Raw genomic sequence first — 21,589 nt, 5'->3', positions numbered from 1 at the left:
AGATATGTTGACATAGAAAAATATTGAACAAGTGTAATGGAAACACTTTTTTTTCCACATTTATGCATCCCTGGATGTGACATGGGCGTCAAAAGACTAGTTTGTTTCAGGTAAATATGGCATGGTATGTATTAAGGTAGCTAGAGATGGACATTTTTTTACAAATGATAAAAGAGAAAAATTTTGAGAACAGCGAAATGCAGAGTTTTATCAGGAATTAGAAAGTTGAGACGAGGGGGAAGAGCTTTGAAAAGCCGTGGCAAATCTTCCACAGCAAGTGGAAAACCCTGAAACAACGTAACCTGGCAACCTGGCAACTTGGCAAAAACCAGTGGAAACTCCTGCAAATCACAGTTGTTTGCCAAAATTTGAGAGAAATCACTTTATTTTGCAAAAAAAAAAAAAAAACCTACAGAAACACAGCTTTTGTTGTAAGAACAGACTGCTTTTGATTTAATCTGATTAATTAATACCTCAGCACAGGGAAAATAAAGTTTAATGATATTATAGTTGTTTTATCTGATTTCTATAGAAATGGATTTTACATCCAATTGAACTGGATCTTGACTGAATTTGAAATATCAGCAAATATCAAATTGCTGTCAATCAAATCAACATAATTTCATATTGTGATCAAACTGCTGATTTACACCCCTACTTATGTGCAACTAACTCCACTAAGAGCCAAGGTTTGCATTTACACTTTATGAAATGGTACCTTATTCAAGACACTTTCATCTTAAAGGGAAAAAACATCAATAAAAGTGTTTCCAGGACCAGGAGGACTCGAGGTTACCGCCTCACTTGTTCTCAAAGGTCTGAACTAATTAGCTTGGAGCATCTGATAAAAACAAACACCTACTGGAGCCGTTTCTGCTTCCCTAATTGTCTACTTCTTACGGAAAGGCCCATAAACCCCAGGGGTGATGTTCAACTTCGAGGCAGATTTTTATTTCTTTTTATTTTTTATTTAATTTAAGGCAATTATGTACCTTCCAAAAGACCTCAGCCTAATGAATGTTTATGCTTAACATGGCCACAGTTCAGACTGGAAGCTTCCGGTTCTAGCATTTGTCCTTACAACATTCGTTTCACTCAACGATTTGTATTTTCGATTTTGCACGAGGTTCTCACATTAAACAGACGAGCGTGTTCATAGATTCTTATTCATAGCAGCTTTCCGCAAAGGAAGTGCAGGTTTGAATTATGAGCTGTCTGCGAGGGGAGAAGCAGAAAGGGAAAGATGAAATGAGTGGAATGAAAAAGGTGAGGAGAAATGAAGGACCTGTGGAGGAAAGATGATGAGTAGTTTAAAAAAAATTAAATCGAGAGAGAGGGAGAGAGAGAGAGAGAGATCAGCAGAGGACAAGATGATAAATCAAGGTTGTAAGCATCAAAAGATAAGAGAGAGTAAAGGAATGAATCTTTTCATTACAGGAAAGACATGATGTGACCTTTCTGAGAAGTCCTGCAGCAAAGCCAAACATGAAAGTTTATTTCACGTCTGTCAAAAGGGAGTTTAAGTTTGTCTGGCTGTACATGAGCCTCCGAAAGGACTGAGTGGTTGATAGTGTGATATATCAGTGTCCTCTAAATAGGAGAGGACATGAGAGGACACAATATGATACAGTATGATACAACAGGATACAAAACTACACAATGCGGTAGAGTAGAATATGATACGATATGATGTTGTATGGCACAGTACGATACAATATATGATATGGTATGATGCGATACAGTACGATACAGTATGATATGATACGATACAGTTACGGTATGATGCGGTTAAATCACGGTAAGCTAAGTTACGATACGTTATGTTACAATACGGTACAGTAACATTTCATTTATCTCATTGAAATCAATCGAATCCAAGATTCCAGTTGGCATGTTTCCACGGAAGCCTGATGGAAGTGATGCAGTTAGTCGTATTCACACAATGGACAAATTTAATATGACCGTAGAGCTGTTGACATCCGCAGTGCCAGAAAAGCTGTTGTTATTTTAAACCATTTTTCCATCAAAAAGATCAATAATCCTTAATTCCTTTAATTTCCGATAAAAACATTCTGACTGCCACTATTAGGTCACGTAACTCCCCAACATCCATCACAAAACCATTGGATTGAGTGCATTCTTGCTTATTTTGCTGCTGATCCCAATGTGAAAGGGTTTAAACCACCCCTATTGATCTGATAGGGGATATCAAGAGTAGTTTAATCAGTCTAAATGTAATAATTTGATTTAATTTAAGTAATTTAATCAATCAAAAAAGAACAGATATGCTAGCAGATGTATAAATCAGCAGAAAGACTTGCATTCTCGCACCAAAAGATCAAAGGTGTTGTTCTTTTGTTATGTTTCGGTATTATCTTCCAAGATAATAGTTGGTCGAACTTCCCGGCATTTTAAGAGTAAAGCTTGGAAACGGTCAGAATCTTCAAAAATAAGGAGGGTAAAGTACTTTTTGGTGTACTATCTTAACAGTTGTGACAAAACACCGATATGGCTAAAAGGACCAACTTCTTGGGCAAAATTCAGATTTTTAATACAGAACAACGTCCAAGCCAGATGATAAAAATACTTAGTGTAAGGCTGGAAAAATACCAGAAATACTGAAGATAAAGTAGTTTTTGATGGATTTCGTTCACTGCTGTAAGAATACACTTACATGACACATTTATTTAGCTTTTTTCCATAAACTGTCTAGTTTATGTCTTGGTGTGCTCGTTTTAAATATTCAGATTTTGTGTGTGGATTCAAACACATGATTGGGTGAATGGACTGGATGTGGCCAGTCAAGACAATCCCAGTGTTTCCATCATTCTTTAATGGTGCTGCTGACACCTGGTCAGGACAGCTGTGGTAGACTAGATCAGCTTGTCAATTATGGACTTTGGTTTTGTCTTTGTCGTAAGTATTATTATAGTGCATAATATTGGCTTTCAAGATCCTTACAATGTTCTCTTTTGGCTCATATAATATTCCCATTTATATTCATACCTCTCTGTGAATGACTCATGTACAAGGTTTGAAACATATGTAGAATACAACTATAAACCCAAACCCAGTATGATTGAAAACAGTATTAACTGAAGCTAAAAACTGAACATCTACAGTGCAAAAAATACATTTTGGTTGATGGAATCAGCTAAAAACATCCTGTATCAGTGTTGGTACAAAGCACTGAAATGAGCTTTTATGCAGCTATTGTCCTTATAGTGACCATCCCAGCAAAAATATTCATCTCAGTTTTTAAAGAATATTACTGGCAACTGAAAAAAGTAGAGAAATAAATTCCTTATAAAAAAAGACTTGAGACTCACTGATTTAAAGAGGTAAGTCTGATAATTTCAAATATTTCAATTATCTAATAGCATTTTTAAGTGATATTTAATGTAACTGGCATCATACCGTTATAATTTCACTTTGCTGAGAGTGTGTGCTGCTGTACGCCTGGTGAAATCCTGGTAACGTGTATTATTTTCCTCAGTTAAAAATAGGGTTAAATTTCACAGTACCAGAGTTTGTCAAAGCTTTTGCAAAGCAGCCACTTTGACACAGTTCCGACATGAACAGCAGCAAAACATGCAGCACAATTTACTTTACACACACTCATGCTGCACATCTACAGTAAATACTGAGAACACACCTCCTGCCATGCAAAAACATACACTGCATGTATTTGTGTTAGAAAGCATGTTACATAATTCATCACTGCATCACTCGCACACACACATCGTGACAGTTGAGGCATTTATTGGACTGTAGAGTTGAACCAATGTCCACAGAAGAAATCATCACACACAAAGGGGTCAGTCTCTGACATCTTCAGACAATGTCTATTTCATTACAAAACTAAAATACAAAGCATTTATTTACTTTTCATAAAAAAATATCTCTTTTTAAGTGAAGGAGGAAAAGTGCAACATGCTGATCTTAAGATGAAAATGACGATGAAGAAACAGAACCAAAAAATGGAACAAAGCACCAACGTAAAGCTACAACAGTTATGAACAAATTGTATAACGTCCTGAAAAGAAAGTCAGCCAGCATGCATACTGTCAACATGTTCAGACTGATGAACACGTTTAAGGAGAGGAAAAACAAAACCATGCCCCTTTTGCATTCCAAGGCCATTCTTTGAAGCTTCAGTCGCAAATGGGACTCTTGTGCTGATGTTCAGCGTCTAAGGTTGCTCTTTAGATATTTATAAAGTTTATATATGGAGCAGCCATGTGGCTCATGTGTCATAGTTCAAGCAGCACAAAGCCATTGTGCTCTTCAAAGTCGACAAGGGATCAGCTGTTGTAATGTAGGAACAACCTCTGGCCCTGTTAGGAGGCACAAAATCATCTTTAAATCTTTTTCATTGACCGTCTCTAAATTCTTAGAGTCAAATAGTTACAAAGAGCCCTTCATATTGTCTCCCTGGCCTTAGACAAACTACATTATACTGTACCCTAATGTTAGCTACACAGCACTAACACTAGCCTTCATCCTCTCTCTCTTGCCTTAGACAAACTGCATTATACTGTACCCTAATGTTAGCTACACAGCACTAACACTAGCCTTCATCCTCTCTCTTGCCTTAGACAAACTGCATTATACTGTACCCTAATGTTAGCTACACAGCACTACCACTAGCCTTCATCCTCTCTCCCTGGCTTTAGACAAACTACATTATACTGTACCCTAATGTTAGCTACACAGCACTAACACTAGCCTTCATCCTCTCTCTCTTGCCTTAGACAAACTGCATCATACAGTACCGTAATGTTAGATACACAGCACTAACACTAGCCTTCATCCTCTCTCCCTGGCCTTAGACAAACTACATTATACTGTACCCTAATGTTAGCTACACAGCACTAACACTAGCCTTCATCCTCTCTCTCTTGCCTTAGACAAACTGCATCATACAGTACCGTAATGTTAGATACACAGCGCTAACACTAGCCTTCATCCTCTCTCCTTGGTCTTAGACAAACTGTACCATACAGTACCTTAATGCTAGCTACACAGCACTAACACTAGCCAAAGTACGTTAACACTAGCTGCTGTATATTAACACTGGTGCTCTATGCTAGCACTTGATGTTGTATGCTAACCTTTCTGAGCAAACACTAACTGGGCAAACTTTAGCTGCAGAATGTTAACACTAGCTGATGTGTGCTAACACTAGCAGCTCTTTGCTAACACTAACTTGTATGATTACACACTGTCACCTATGACAACTGAGAATTATTTTTGCCATTAATTGTTATTTAGATACAACCAATTTCTTATCTTTCGTTTTTCAAGAATGAAAAGTTTGAGTTAACTATTAAAACAGCCAGATTGATTGTCTAGTTATAAGAACAACATACATTTCCCCTAATTTGTTGATCATGATTAATTTATCATTTTTAAAATAAATGCTGCAGATTCCTAAGTGGTTACATGACAATGGAAGTTTCTGTGGCCAAACAATCTTTCAGATGCAACTAAGTTTCCAAAAGGAGCTTTTTATCTGCTGTTCCATATTTTAGTGTCATGATATTTTAAACTAACAAACTGGATGAAAATTTTGTTTTTGTCCACCTTAAAGCCCAACCAGACAACAACAATGTGTTCCATAGATTTAATTTGCATTTTACTCTGTCAGACAAGCTAATGTAGAGCACCAACTCCATCCCCATTTCTCTGTTATTTTTTTAATTTTTTCATTTTAGTAGTAGACAATTAGCTATATTCATGATAGTTTGGATGATACGGATGGAGACAAATTGCAGCAGACAATATCCTAACGCTAGCTGTTGTATGCTAATACAAACTGCGAAAGCTAACTCTGGCAAATAAATAGTTATTGTTGCATGCTAACACTAGTTGTTGTAGGCTAACAGAAACTGCTTTCGGCTAACTTTTAGCTGCTGTATGTGAACACTTGTTGTATGCCAACACTTGTACAGTAATACTTGTTGTATGCTAACATCAGTTGTTGTTCCCCAACGCTAGTTGTTGTATGCTAACACTAACTGTTGTAGCTAGGTTCAGCTGCCGTGCATTGACAGTAGTTGTTGTATACCAATACTAGTTGCTGCAGACTAACACAAACTGCTTAGGGCTAACTCCAGCTGCTGTACATGAACATTGGCTATAAGCCAGCACATGTTCTTGTATGATAACACTAGATGTATGCTGAGTTTCGAAGGGGAAAAAACTGATTAAATTGTGATGTCTTGAGACGGAACAGAAATTTGGAAAAACACTTCACTAAATAGGAAATTAGCAAACTGTCTATTCCAAAACATCCGATAACAATGATTTCATGCTCCAGGTTTATAAAAGGGCTTGACTTGACTGAATGAAAGAGTAAAAAATGCCTATGTTCCCATTTTGACTTTTTCCACAACCAGAAACCACAGAGCTCTAGTGCTTTTGTTTCTCTTAAATTCAAAATACAGGTTTTATAGTTAATTTGTGACTCTAAGAGTCAAAAATGGTTTAAACCTCCGAGTAAAGAGGTCGGTGATTGGATGGGTTGACGAACCGCTGCCCGTCAGTCGAAAAGGTCTCACCTCATGAATTTCTTGGGTTCGGTGGGAGGGGTCGGCGGGGCTAGAGGTTTGTTGGAGTTGAGCTCAAGGTGGTGGAGGGGGGAGCTGGGGATAGGCTCTAGGCGGTTGGGTGGGGGTGGTGGCGGGGGCTGTGGGGGCTGGCCACTCCCTGTACCCACCACGCCCAAACCCATACCTGCTGCCTCCAGAGCCCTGACATTGGGAGAGCTGCCGAATCTGCTGGCTGCTGTTTTCTCATTCTTTTTCTTTTGCTACACAGAAACAAAAAAGAAAAGGAGGGGCACGGGGGTCAAAAAGGGAGCAAAAGGGAAGTTTAAAGCAAAATCATAATAAAATGGAGGGGGAAGCAGGGAGAGGTTTCGAGGTTGTCATAGTCCAGTCGATGAGAGACAGGAAAGAGCAGCGTGCTAAATTGATCTCATTGAAAGCTGATCGAAGCAGAGAGGATGGATCAATCTGGAGGCTGGCATCACTCAGTTACAGTCTTAAAGCAGCAGTCGCTCTGAGCAGAATGACAGTTCAGATGACAGGAGATGTGTCAAAGCTGGAAACATCTCACTCCAACAAATGGCTTGGAAAGCAAAGGAAAGCTGGATAAAACGTCAGGAAGACCAGTCGGACTGGGTGGAAGACTCACTCGCACATTTATACACACAAAAACATGATCAATAAAAATAAAAACACACCACACATATACATGTAGATCTATAAAAAAAAAGCACACACACAAACTCTGGAAGCTACCTGTGATGACGTTAAACCTGATCATGCAGTGGTAGCTGTTCAGCTCACACATACAGTGAGACATGACGTCATCATTCTCTCATCTTCGAGTTTGGACTTTCTCTGCTCATCTATTTTACTGCTGTAAATAAATACTTCATTCAAGCTGCTTTAAACGTGTTGCATTCTGAGACAGTCATGGTTGTCTACGTCAGTGGTTCCCTGTCTGCTTTCCTTAAAGATGGGGCTAAATTTGTAGAAAGATGTAAAAAAATAAGAAAAGTTTCGAGCTTCGAAAAAAAATCCAAAAGTTTTAAGCTAAACTTAAATAAAGCAAAAGCTATGGTTTCATATGAGAAGTACTTCTGTACTATACAGCTTGAGCTGAGTGGACATCCCTGTAATACCACTTTGTACCACTAGGTGGGACATGAATTACAAAGATGTCACATCTGCCCTGAACCAAGAGAAGAAGAGGAAACTTGCTGAACAAAAGCCAACGAGGGACGGGTGACACCAACCGTTTTCCTGCCAGTGTGATACCATTGTTTATGGTACTTTTTCACCAGTACCAATGCCCATATTAATACTATTTGCCCCTTAAAGGGAAATCATGATTGCACTACATCCACTAAAGCAGACAATAACTGGATGAAATTATTAATGAAAAAACTGAAATATAAATAAAACTAAAGAAAATTAGAAAAAAAAATTTAAACCACAGAATATAGTACGATTACTTACATATGTTAAATGAAAAAAAAAAAAATTACGTAATGAAACCAGTAAACTATCAAAACAAGCCACACCATCACAATCAGTAGCAGCATCATCTTTATGTCATAATGACATCCAATTGGCTGCCATAAACATGTGATACTGAAGGAAAACACGTTTGCTTGGCTTCGCGTGTAATTTTACTGAAAAGTGAAAACAAATGCCACATTCGGTTTCAGCAGAGCGGTAGCGCCATAATAAAAAAAGCATCAAATGTGATATGTTGACAGGCAGGGAACCACTGGTCCACTACATCCACTAAAGCAGACAATAACTGGATGAAACGGGAATCAAAGTTGCATAAACATATGGAAGACCACAAATACTAAACTGATTAGGGAAATAAATATATATTAACTGATTCATATTTAGCTATTTTTTAAAATTAATTTATACATATTTTCCTCCATTCATATTTACATTTAGTTATTTCTACATGTATTTTTTCAGCTTCTTTAGTTCATTAATAATACAAAATTCTAGAATAATTTATGCAGACATATAATGATATTTTTATATATAAAACTTATTTATCTTTATTCATTCTATTGTTGGTCCTCCATAAGTATAGAATATATAAGTTTTCACCGTTCTGTTTTATTTTAGAAGAATTAATTTGCTAAATTATGAGTTTAACCCTGAAATTCTTGTATTTAATCAGCAGTGAACATGACTGCAGTGAAAAACTCCTTCATAAAAGCTGCAGAACTGAACATCCCGATGAAATGAGATGACTTGCAGTGGATTTCATCTTCATCTGGTGAAATAAAGCCACAGGCTCCTTGTAGCGCCACTGCGCTTGGTGCGTCCCCAGATATGAAGACTTACCTTAATGAGTGGGTTGATAACTCCTACGTTTGGACTGGCGTTGAACACTTTGTTGAAGTTGGTCTCCCTGTTGACAAGCTCCAGCTGGTAGAACTTTTTATCATCCTGCAGGAGAAAATCAAGTTAGCTGACAGCTGGCGGAGGCTGCGGAAGATTCCAGGGAGAGTGAAAAAGCTGAGAATCGCACATTTAATGAGTTCTGGTTGCAGAATTTTCTGAGTGATGCACACACATTTGACACTTTTGTGTTGTACCTTTGCGAAAACTGCTTGCTGCATTTTGGACCTGATGGTTACATCTAATGTAAACTTTTCACCTCCTGCAGTCTGAGGATCTCAGACACAAACGACTCAAACACTTCGCTGGCAGCAGGTCTTCATTGTGAAAAATGCTAAGCGGTTTATAAAGTCACCTTCAAGTGAACCGGAGAGTCCCTGACAAAGCAAATCAAACTCACTGTGTTAATAGAGTGAAGAAGAACTGGTCTAACTTCCAAGTATCTCTCGTCTATAAATAAAATAAAGACTCCGATGTGGTTCCTTAACACATCTAAGGTTCTTTCGCAAAAGATGGATACGGACATGGATGCACAGTTTAATCCACATTAAACATTAAGGGAGCATAAATGGGCATTGTTTTTCTAACTGATGTCTCACGACTGTAAATTTCTAAAATCCTGAATATTCGTGCCACTGAGAAAAATAAGCTCAAACATTAATGCAAAATGTTCTGAAAATGCTTCGAGGACATGCGAGTAAAATTCAGGGAGCTCTAATGGGTCCATTTTAACTTGCAAAGCCTCTGCCCGCAGTGTGATTGTCACAGTGAGAGCTGACAGGAAGTCAGACGCAGGACGAAGCCAAATTAAGGGCAAAACGTAAACTTTAACAGTAAGCAGAAGAAACGAAGGGGCCCGCACAGGAATCTAAGAACAAACCAGCGGTGCAGATGTGTGGAAATAAGAACATGGACGATGGCAAACGATCATCTGTCAGGAAGAAACCGAGGGACTTGAGGTGGTCAGGAACAGAGACAATAGCTGCGTTTCCATTACAGGTTTTTGCAAAATAAAAATTATATTTGTACATTTCGACAAACAACAACTGTGATTTGCAGCTGTTTTCATTGAACAATGTTTAGCGCAACAGCCTCGGTTAAAATCAGACAAGAATTGCGACTTATGCGAGATAGCCACGTAGAATTATTTAGGGGTTTTCAACCTGCTGCGGAGAATTTGCTACGGCTTTTTAAAGCTTTTCTCCCTCATTTTCATTCCTCAAACTCTGAAATTAGCTGTTGTTTTCTCAACATCGCGCCATCTTTACCGGAAATGAACTGGTCACGACCCCGCATGTCACGTCTGGGGACACGTAAATGCGGAAAAAGTGTTTCCGTTACACTTTTGCTATTTATTTCTCTATGAAAATATCTGTAAAACGGGCTCAAGAGAACATAAAAACTTTTTTGCGATATTTGAGACTTTTTCAAAATATAGACGTTTCCTTTAGTGTTTTTTTTAGTGCAATATTTAGTTTTAGCAAAATTCTAGGTGTAATGGAAATGCAGCTAATAGCAGGGCCATAACTAACTACTGTGAGCAGGTCAAAGCAGAGGTCAACTAACAGAAGCACTGACAATAAATCCCAGATGAACCCAAGTAGAGAAGAAGATATTGGTAGAAAGTGACAGAAGAATCTATGGCTACGTTCACACTACAAGCTGAAGTGACTTAAATCCGGTGTTTGAGCCCCGATGCGACGTGTAACTGATCTGTTCTTAACAGTCTGAACGACACAGATCTGAAATTTTCGAATGCGACTCAGATCGTTTTGATATGTGGTCCTAAATCCGATATGTATCTGATCTTTTGCCATGCTACTTCAGTCTGAACGGTCAGGTCGCATTAATCCGACCGACGCGTCATTGACACGTGACAAACGTCATGATTCTGCGTTTGTTGTTCATGAACTCTTTATCGGTAAATGCGCTCACATCACTCTCCCACCAATCCTGGCTGCGACTCCGTATCCAAACGTTTCTCTCTCCAGTTGTTGCTGCCACAGCTCCACAAAAACCAAAACTTTTACTTTCCTCTTCTGTAAACGTCTCCTTAAAACGAACCCATTCACAATGTCGTGGCTACGGTTGGACAAAACTTTTAAAATAGCAAATGCTCTCCTGCCATCCATATTTACTTCTGCAAACACAAAGACGTCACATGACGGAGACGCTTCTGGTGCGCATGAGGTTCATACAGGAGATCACATACAAGTCACATTTGATGGGAAATGTGAACGGACTTCCAAAAAATTCGGATTTCACAAAAACATCCAATATGAGCAGCAAGCCCTGCAGTCTGAACGTAGCCTATGAAACCAAAGCTACGTTCACACAGCAGGCAAACGTGGTCCAAATCGGACTTTTTGTCCAAATGCGACCGTAACTTAGACAGTCTGAACGTTACAAAGCCATTAGTTTCATTAGAGAGCATGACATAGCAGGAGGTGCAACAACAGTTAACATTGGTAGCCAAACAGATGCTGAATCAGCCTTCGTTAGGTGGCGCTAGAGTGCAACAATTTGTGAGAGTTCAGTCGTGCTGCTTTAACACTTGCAGTGTGAACGTAGACGAAGAGAAAAAGATTAAAGTTGAACCCCAAAACACACAAACCAGCAGGGATATGTACATTTCTTATCAAATAGCTGACTTTAAGCTCTTTGTGGACAGCTGGAACCCTAAACGCTCGTCCCCATTTACATTCCCATTCCCAACAATATGAGGATGGGATCATTTAAGACGAAAAAATGATAGAATGATGTAAAATGTAATCAAGGAGCAAAAAAAAACGTAATTTCTAATCCATTTATTTTAGAAAGCTGCATAAAGAATGACCAGCTGTAAGAATAATTCCTGAAACCTGCATTGCATTGGTGTTCATGTGTACATGTGATGTAACGTAATGATGTTATCAGCAGCTACTTACCACCAGTTTTTTGACTAAAGTTTCTCTCTCAGAGACCATTTCCTTCAGCTCAGCGATGACCTGCAGATCTTCAGGGCGACTCTCTCTGTTCCTGAACTTCTCCTCTGTTCCCTCCAGCCTGAAAGTACAAAAAAAAAAACCCCACAGACAAACACGATGAAACATGCTCAGATCGTACATGCATCTATTCAACAAAGACCTGACCAGGTGGTGCAAAAGAGAAGCGAAGACAGCACAAAAAGTGGAAAACTGAACAGATCTTATTAAAAGTTGTTCTACAGGTAGATAGTATCGGCTGCAGATGGTTGAAGGATTTAAATGACTTTTAGATCAAACTATTTCATCTCTGTGGCAGCGAGCTGAGCCGTCTCTCCGCTCTCAGCGGCACAGCACATGCTGAGCAACATCTCTGACATTACCGCCGCCGTACAAGAAGCCTGAGCAGCAGGGAAACTTGTCTCTCTGATAAACTGCAGCATCTCTGAGGAACGTCCAGAAATCAAGCTGATCTGCCGCTTCAGTCGCATCGTGTCTTGCAGGCAACTTCTGCAGCATTTTCTAAGTCTGATTCAGAACATCGGGGTGGAACAGCGCTTTTGATGCATTAGAATAAAATCTTGATAAACCTGATCGATGTGAAGTTACTTTTCTGAGCTAATAATTCAAACAGCCTCTGTTATGTGTCACTATGTTAAGATACACCTTCTTAACCCTTTAATGTCATGCTTTAATGATGAATTTGTGCAAACATATAGGTATGAAATGATATAAGTCTGCTAAATGACCTTCAGCTGAGGATTCGCTGCAGGGTTGAGCTGATAAGAGATCCCGGACAGAAGATTCCAGGTTCGACTCCTGGCTGGCTCGCCAATCTGTTGTGGAATATTCGATGCTATTGGTGCTACAGAGAGGACACGGCAGCAGCCTCTGATGATGGCAGGAAGGGACTACATTTATTACAGCCTAACACAGCTTCAGTGGGACAAGGGGAAGGCCTTCTTCAGGAGAAAGCCAGTCGCTTATATACAGCTCACCCCTGCAGCAACACATCTTTACATGTCACAAGTTGCTAATTATACACTATCCAAGCTGACTGGTGATGTTGATATAGTTGCTATGTTACTTCAACAGATATCATTGTTTACCAAGTGCAGAAGTTGACCTTGGATCAAATCTAACTTCCACACCACAAATGCTCCAAAATGTCTGCAGAGAAGCTGCAACAAGGTGTTCATGAGAATTTTCTAGAATCTTTCATTTTTTGGTCAACTTGCAGTATGTGATAAGACCACGTCTCACAGTCTCAGTGAGGGTAGGAGGTGCTGGAATCTACTGGAATCCAGACTGGAGGTGGTGGGTGAGGGTCAGGATGATGTGCAGAACAGGATTTGTTTTTAACCTTTCTAATCTTCATAATGTCTTCTGACCTTTTCTCTCATTATTGCTGCTGGTGTCACTTTAGGCAGAAACAATACATGCTACAATGTTGCACAAGAGTTTTTATATTAAAAAAATGTTTAAGGATGGAATTATGAGACTGTATACACAATCGCAAGTCTATTGAATCCATCTACAGATACACAAGACAGATGTTTTTTTGTTGAAGTAGTGTGTGGTGACCTGGTTAGGGTGGGGGTTAATTTAATTTAGTGAAGTCAACTCAACTTATTAATATTTGAAAGGTGCTTTATGGGGCAGATTATACAAGATTCAATCTTCTATCTGTGCCTATTTGTTCATGTATAACAATGTAAAGTTAAACTGAACATGAAATACAATAAATGATGGCGGCAGACAAAAAGCAAAAGCTGCAACACGGTAGATGGCATTTAAAACAGCAAGTCAAAGACATTTAATATATGCACACCCTGTCCGTGTAGCATTGTGTATGTATTTATATATAAACAGCTTACTTTAGACTGAATGCAGAATATACATGCTGTGTGTGTTGCATGCTGGTTTTCATCAAGAAAAGATGTCAAATCTTAAGATTTCTTGTTAAAAGTTTAAGTTTTTATCAGCAACTCCACTGAATATAATCCTGTTTAGGATCATAATGGAAATAATTGTCCGAGTAAAAAGTACTGACAGTGAAAATAAAGTTCCTTTTGAGTGAAAATAGCAGTTTTATCTCTACCTATCAGGGACACACACATCTTTAAAACAGTTGTGTGGTTAATTAAACAAAACAGCACTTTGTCTGCATGTGATCCACAAAAAAAAGGAACAGATTGAGAAGAAAATGTGGAACAAGTTGTGTGTCTGGTGCTTTTCCCCATCAATGTCTTGATGAATCTTTTTTATCCCAAAGATAAAGTGGCACTAAATACGTCTAATGTGTTTTGCTGGCAGGTGCAAGGTGGAGTCATTTAAAGTGGAACTTTAAACTTCCTGCAATTAGAAACTCCCAGAATCATCTGTTTCCTAATGTCCACCTGTTCAGCAGCTTGTTAACACACACACTTAATCAGCCAACCACATGGCAGCAGCTTGATGCGTTTAGTCGAGTAGACGTGGTGAAGAAGCATCAGAATGAGGTTACTGGTCTGAGTATTTCACAAACTGCTAATCTAATGGGATTCTCACACACAACCATCTCCAGGGCTTACAGAGACTGGTCTGAAAACAAGAAAATATCCAGCGAGCAGCGGTTTTCTGAACCAGAATGTCTTGCTGATGTCAGAGGAAAATGGACAGACACGTTGGAGATGATAGAAAGACAACAGGAAGTCCAGTAAGCACCGGTTCCAACCAGGATATGTAAAATATCATCTCTGATCACTCAACACGTCCAGCCTGGAAGCAGATGGTCTCCAGCAGCAGAAGATCACACCAGGTGCCCCCACTGTCAGCTAAGAACAGAAAACTGAGGCTCCAGTTCACACAGACTCACCAGAACTGGACAATAGAAGAGAAACGTTGCGGGTCTGATAAGTCTCCAGTTCAGCTCCACATTCACATGGTAGGATCATAAAAACATGGATCCATCTTGCCGTCACGATCAATGATTCAGGCTGCTGGTGGTGTACGGGAGGGGTATTTTCTTTTCCCACTTTGGTCCCATTAGTTCCATCATGACATGGTTTAACCAGCACAGCCTACCTGAGTCCTGCTGCTGACCATGTCCATCCCTTTATGAGGACAGTGTAGCATCTTCTGATGGAAACCTCCAGCAGGATGATGCACCATGTCACAAAGCTTAGATCAGGGTAGGGTCAGAACAAGGTCGATCCATCCTGCCTTGGATCAACAGTTCAGGCTTTCATATTTGAAAAGTTTGCAAAACTTGTATTAATGTCTCAGATCTGAACTGGCTAATCAGTGCAATGACCTGTTCTGTCATTTAGAAAGTCCGGGTTATAATACAGCAGTAAAATACTTGTACATACTGCAGGTAATATATACCACTTGTTGCTTATTGCACTCTGGTTAGATGCCAATTGCATTTTGTTGCATTGTACTTGTACACGTGTAATGACAATAAAGTTGAATCTAATCTAGTCTAATCTAATCTAATCTAATCTAATTTTATGGCCAACAGAGCAGCAGACACGGGCTTCTCAAGAAGCAGCATTGCAACATGACAAATATCCACCAAGCAGGAGAAACGTGTTAAATAAAAACCATTAAAAACTCTGGTTTTAATGTTAAAACCTCCCAAAAAGCAATAAAAAAAACTTGACAACAACTTGGCAGATTGTGGAGGGGAGCGGTCTGGTTGGACTCTGCAGCATCACATCCAGAAATGTGACCTCCTCCCAGATCCTCATCACAAAACCCAGTTTTAACATCTTTAATTCCAGTTTTTTCCTCTCAGGGAAACTGGGAGCTAACACGTCCGCAGGCTTGTTGCCATGGGGATAGTGGCCCAAGAGTTGCCCCTCGATGGTGGTGGTGTGGATCGGGGCTGTTACGTTTGTGACCCCCCCCCCTCTGCAGTCGCAGATGAGCTGGGGGAATCGTTTCCTTCCAGATGTTTGTTCATTAATTATTTTGAATACTGTTTGGTTAAGGAGACAGATGATACACTTTTAGAGATATATATGGGCCTGGGGGTGTGTCTGTATGTGTGTGTGAATGAGGTGTGTGCATATATTTGTTTTTTGTCCTTGTTGCTGTTGTTGTAAAGCACTTTGTGCTGCTTAATGTACAAAAGATGCAAAACAAATAAAAATGTGGATAAAATGTTCATTAGACTAATCAGAGAGCTGCAGACTGAGGGTGTTAACTGAGGTTTTGTCCTCAGAGTCCTTCAAACCCAAACAAAAAAAGAAAAATCTAAAAAAAAAAAAAAAAAAAAACCAGAACTGAAAAGAGCAGAAAGTTCCAGAAATCCAACAACTTCAAGCCTGTTGCTGAAGCAGAGCGCTAACATGAACAGAAGCCTAAGCTGCTGCAAGCGTTGATGAGCTGCGTTTTCCTCGTCTTACACACTCTTGCCTCAGACTCTTGTTTTGTTTCTAACTTTAAAACTGCAGAATATAAAGGAGAAAGAAATCTTCGCCCTGCGATGGACTGGCGAGCTGTCCAGGGTGTACCTCGCCTTTCACCAAAAGACAGCTGGGGTACGCTCTAGCTTCCTCGCCACCCTTCATTGGACAAAGTGGTTTGGATAATGAATGAATGAATGAATGAATGAAAGACATCTTAAAGTACGATGTCTTATTAAAAAACTGTATTCCTCATGAAAATCTGGTCATTTTTACTTATTAAACTGTTTGTGGTGACAGATAAGAAGCATAGTGACGAGAAATGTGACAAAGTGAAAGTATGACCTGCCGATATGTTCACAGACTCCCACAGGATGAAGCTGCAAAGTACAGCACCCCAACAAAATACTGAAATATTCATGAAACTTAATCAGAGCAGCCATTTCAGTGAGATAGAAGGGAGGATGGAGCTGCCATCATCACTGTGATTAATTAGGTAGGACAGGACCAAACTTGTTAAGATAGATCTGCATTGTTGTTAATTAGATGAGAGAAAGTGGATCATCTTGTAGGAAACCCCCAGGAAGCCATCTTTAGGGAGTAAATCCAAAACTGCTGACCATTTAAGTAAGTTTGTCCTCTGTAAGGGGAGGGCGGTGAGCACATACCAGACTAAAATCCTCCATGCTCAGCCTGAAAACCTCAAGGCTGATGCTTAAACTGGAAAAACATACCTAAAACCTGATTTTTTTTTTTTACCTAAACTCAGCATTTCTACAGAAGTTCCTACCAAAAACAAGAAATGCGACGAGGCTTGCATGTCTGGATGTGATAAATATGTTTTCTTCCAGCAGGTGGCGCTGTGCTCTCAGCAGAACCAAACCTAAAGGAGGTCAGGTCTGTCGCTACATGTTTCCTCATCTTCTGACTCACAAGGCACTGCATGCATCTCTAACTTTCCTCTTTTCCTGATCCGTCTTTCCCTGAAACTCTCGGGATGATTTTAGTTTTGGTCAGTTTCATCTCTGTGATTTCATCGCTGTGAAAGTATATCTAACATTATGAATGTAATGTTAGCCTGAAGCTACGTAAAAATGCTAATCTAGTTATACCGCAGCACTAGATTAGTTTTAAAATGATGTGTGGAAACTATGTCATATTTAATTTACAGTGAGTGTATTTGGAGACTAAACATCAACTCAATTAATTAGGTTGTTGATATTGGAGCTGAAAAAACTACAAAGATGCTCCACAAGTATTCCAGTATCCACATTACTTAGTGCTAACTAAGCTAGCGCTACATAATCCATAATCCTAGCAAAGATGCTAGCTGATTTTGAAGCTTCGATATGAAAATGTTGGAAAAAAAAATCTAATTTTGTACAGAAAAATGTACAAATAAAGAAAAACTGAGACATTTCTAGCTTTTTGTAAAGAGAAAGAACACAGATCAGGCCGAGGCACACGCCTAGCTAGCATGAAGCTAGCATGGAGCTAGCTACACAAGCCATTGCAGTCAGATGCAAGAATCCGGTTTACCACAACCACCACGCTGGAGAAGCCATTGATCCCCCTACAGTTACATCACTAACTGCTCACCTAAACAAACCAACCTAGCTTTCTATGAACAATTTTAAACTTATTTCCACTTATTGATCCAGATTATTGTTGTTATTATGTTTCATTTCTTATGTTTCTCATGTGACAACAGTTATCACAGCAATGTATGCAAACGTGTTGGAAATAACACAATCATTTCCTTTCTTACTAAATGATCTCTAGTAAAGTCTTGCCCATCCTCTGCCCCCCACCCATGTATAAATGTAGCTCCACTGCTGTCACTGAAAACCATCATTTCATTTAAACAATTACTGGAAATGGTTGAAATGCATATTTATTTGATTTTTTTCGACATGCACATTCTTCTTAAAGCTCAGTGACATATTTAATCTTCTCAGTCGGAAAGTCTGTTGGTTCATTTGTACTTTGTCTCACAATCCCACCATGGTGTCCGCGAGGTTTTACTGCTGGACTGAACAGATGAGCAGCGATGCTCAGTGCAAATCCTTTTTTCCAACAAATTCCTGCAGTGGTGCAGTGGTGAGTTAGCAGCGGTAATGTTTGGACTCTGACGTGTAATGTAGGTGAGGAGTTCTCCTTTCAGAGCGCAGACTTTCTAGAAAACAGAAGTTAAACTGTGCTCTTGGATGAGAAGTTAATGCTGATTGTTGCAGACTGAACACCCAAATGAGGCATCGCTGGGAACAAAACGCGTGATTGAGGGGAGGATTTTTGTTTTTTGCAAGCCAGAGGAAGATGTAATCAGATCATAATGACTGCTGCAACATGCCATTTAGATAAATCTGGAGGGATATTCTGCACACCTGGAACTGACAAGGCTTGCATTGCTTCAGGGGACAAAGTGGTGGACAAACAAACTAGAAGGGTCAGACGGGCTTCAACACAGCAAAGCAGATGGACACAGGAGGCTTAAACTTGTTTGTGCGTGAAAGGGTGAAAATATTTGGGATTAAGACCCTTCCTGACGAATCCTGCGTTGTTTTTTTACTCCTGTATGAGGCATTTTGGTTTCTATGTGTAAATAAAGTACAACACCTCGACTCTCCATAGAACAATGTCTATTTCAGCTTTCTCATAAAGATGGCAGAACTCCTGAAGGAAGGAAAAACGTTCGCTAAAGTTAAAATAAGCTCAGTCTTGTTTAGAAACCTCCATCTTGGAGGTGAAAAAAGAAAGCAGCTTTTACTTTAATCAAAGTAACAGACCCTTTTCGTATTTTATGCACGTCTCGTCTGTTTGATCCACTCCGACCCTTGCGGTCCTTGACCTGCCGATGGTCACTTCAGAGCTTTTACAGCTTCTCTCGACGCTGCTGGGAACTCCTTTGCTACCTGTAGGCATGACGTCGGAAAGCTCTAGATAGATTTTTTCCATGTGGTGTCGCTCCATCTAGTTCCCTCTGTTTCCTTTCCTCAGCAACCAAGAAAAGAAACGTCTCCACCTCGGTGTTGGACCACGGAACAGACTTTTGTTGCACCATTGCTTGTCACATAATGTAAACAACTTGCGAGTTGGAGTCGCTCTTCCAGTGATGTCACTCCCTGACCTTTGATTGGCCACGCCCCTGACCAATAGCAGCATGCAGTTTGGCGACGTCACACACAACCCGACTCAGCTCGCTGAGAACCTGGGCTGTGGAGTTACTGAAAACGTCCCGGTAAACGGGTACAAAAGCCGAGTGGAACCGAGTCGAGACGAGTAAAGCTTGTTCCATCCTCCACGAGAAGCAAGAACTGACTTCTGTCTCTCGAAGCTGCAAGAACAAGAAAAAACTTCTTTTTCGTCAGGTCCATCCATCCTCCAGGAGAAGCAGGTCTGCAGTGGGGAGGGGTCGCTGCGGGGGGGCGATGTCTGCTTTATGTCCAATGAACCCGGTTGTTACCTCCGCCAAGGAGGTTGTGTTTTTCCTGACATCTTTGTGCTCAAGATAACTCAAAAGGTTACAGACAGATTTTTATAAATATTTCAAGAGTTGTTGGAAAAGTAAAAATGAAGAACTGATAAAATTCTGGTGGTGATCCGGATCCCCGTTTGGATCCAGGAATATTTTAAAAGGATTCTTTAACATTGTGCTTGGCGGAGGTTTCCGCTCTCCGAGTGTTTTTCTAGTTTCATATTTAACGAGCAGCTTCGTCCGCGGCAGGGCGGGTCGTGCACGCGGCAGGGCCGAGTGTTTTAATGCCGTATTGAGTGTTTTAATGCTGTATTTTCTCACCACCTCGATCAGCTGTTTTATCAAAACAATCCGTTTTACCCGCAACAGTAAACACACGGAAGAAGCAACTCCGCTTCATACCTTCTCCATGTTAACCACGCCCACCTCACATGTCCGACCAATCACACGACACTCCTCGGAGCCCCGCAAGAAAAAAGTTCTGCCAGCCTGATGTGATGAGAACTGTCTTCAAACGCGTCAAACGCGAGAACAAAATGACGTCATTTTCTTCTCGGAGCCTCGAGAACAAGAAAAAGTTCTGGCTTCTCCTGGAGGATGGAACAAGCTTTAATCTGATTCTAATGGAAAAGAGCCACAAGATGAGCTCACTGGACCACCACTTAGGAGGCAAGTGTGACATTTAATAGCAACTATGATGTAGTTGCGCTGCCTCTAAGTGTGCAGGTAGATGAATCTCAGTTTGGCAGAAGTGTTTTTACACACATGTTGAATAAATCTCACATGAATGTTCCAGAAAACGAGAAGCGGGCGGCAGGAAGCGGTGAAAATCTTTCTATCTTCTCTGTTTTACTTTAATGACTTAATAAAAACTTTCTCTCTCATGTCCCCTCCGTGGTCCTGGTGTTTATCATTCCATCCACAACCTCAGCCAGTTTGCCCAGTTCAGTAAATCCCACCAGGTTTTACAGGACAGAAATCCTCTGAGTGTGTTTTAATGGAACATTTTTTCCTGTGTTTTGGAGAAGAAGCATATTTCCGGATGGATGCAGGTACAGATCGGCGGTGCACCAGCTGCTGGATGCCTGCAGTCAATCTGTCTCGGTGCAGCCTGTTTGTTGTTATGCATTGCTGTGCTCTGCGCTGCTGTTTATCACGTCTGACACCGACGTTATGATGAACTGTTCATCACAGCTGCTTCTCGTTTCAGGCCGACATGATGGCGAACGGAGCCTGTCAGGATGTGGCTGATCCTACGGGATGAGTGATAACTGCAAATGTGTTCAGAGGCCGAACTGCCTGATTGTCTGCACGATACGCAAAGTCACTAATAAATACAGAAAACTTGATTTCCTGAAATTTGAGAAGAACGGACGACTTCAACAGACAGACGAGATGCAGCTAAAAAGACTCAAAAAGTTACGATGTGATGCTTGTTGGTTAAACGTTGCTGTCTGAGGTTTTAGTTAACAACTCCATGCTGTTTCCATGGTAACGGCATGGCTTATCCTGAAGCCATGCAATATTTAGAGGTTCCTGCTGGACCAAACGCACCTCCACAGGTAAATCAGGTAAAGATGTAATGACATGCATGCAGCGTGAGTTAGTGTGACCTGAGTGAGTGTGTGACTCCCAGTCCGGACCCGCTTCACATTATAATTACAGTAAGTTGTCCAACAGGAACCCTGACCGCCTGAACTGGCTCAGATCATTCCAGAAACTTCATCAAGACAGATCTATAAAAGTTCCCCTGCAGCCCTCTGAATGCTGCATATATATATAAGTTAAATGTAGACCAGGGGTGTCAAA

General features: G+C 40.2%; 1 protein-coding gene across 1 annotated transcript in view; it reads right to left on the bottom strand.

Annotated features, from left to right (window-relative positions):
* fam184ab (family with sequence similarity 184 member Ab) overlaps positions 1–21,589 on the bottom strand; it is a gene marked incomplete at both ends in the record, with an annotated part of 199,826 nt that overhangs the window by 3,786 nt on the left and 174,451 nt on the right. Inside the window, 3 exons of the mRNA XM_079254953.1 lie at positions 6,564–6,814; positions 8,892–8,996; positions 11,876–11,993. Coding sequence (XP_079111079.1) covers positions 6,564–6,814; positions 8,892–8,996; positions 11,876–11,993 — 474 coding nt within the window. The remainder of the gene's footprint in view (positions 1–6,563; positions 6,815–8,891; positions 8,997–11,875; positions 11,994–21,589) is intronic.

Source organism: Telmatherina bonti (assembly GCF_933228915.1).
Source record: "Telmatherina bonti genome assembly, chromosome: 16".
In the NCBI taxonomy this organism is placed as follows: domain Eukaryota; kingdom Metazoa; phylum Chordata; class Actinopteri; order Atheriniformes; family Telmatherinidae; genus Telmatherina; species Telmatherina bonti.
This window is presented reverse-complemented; position numbering and strand designations above follow the sequence as displayed.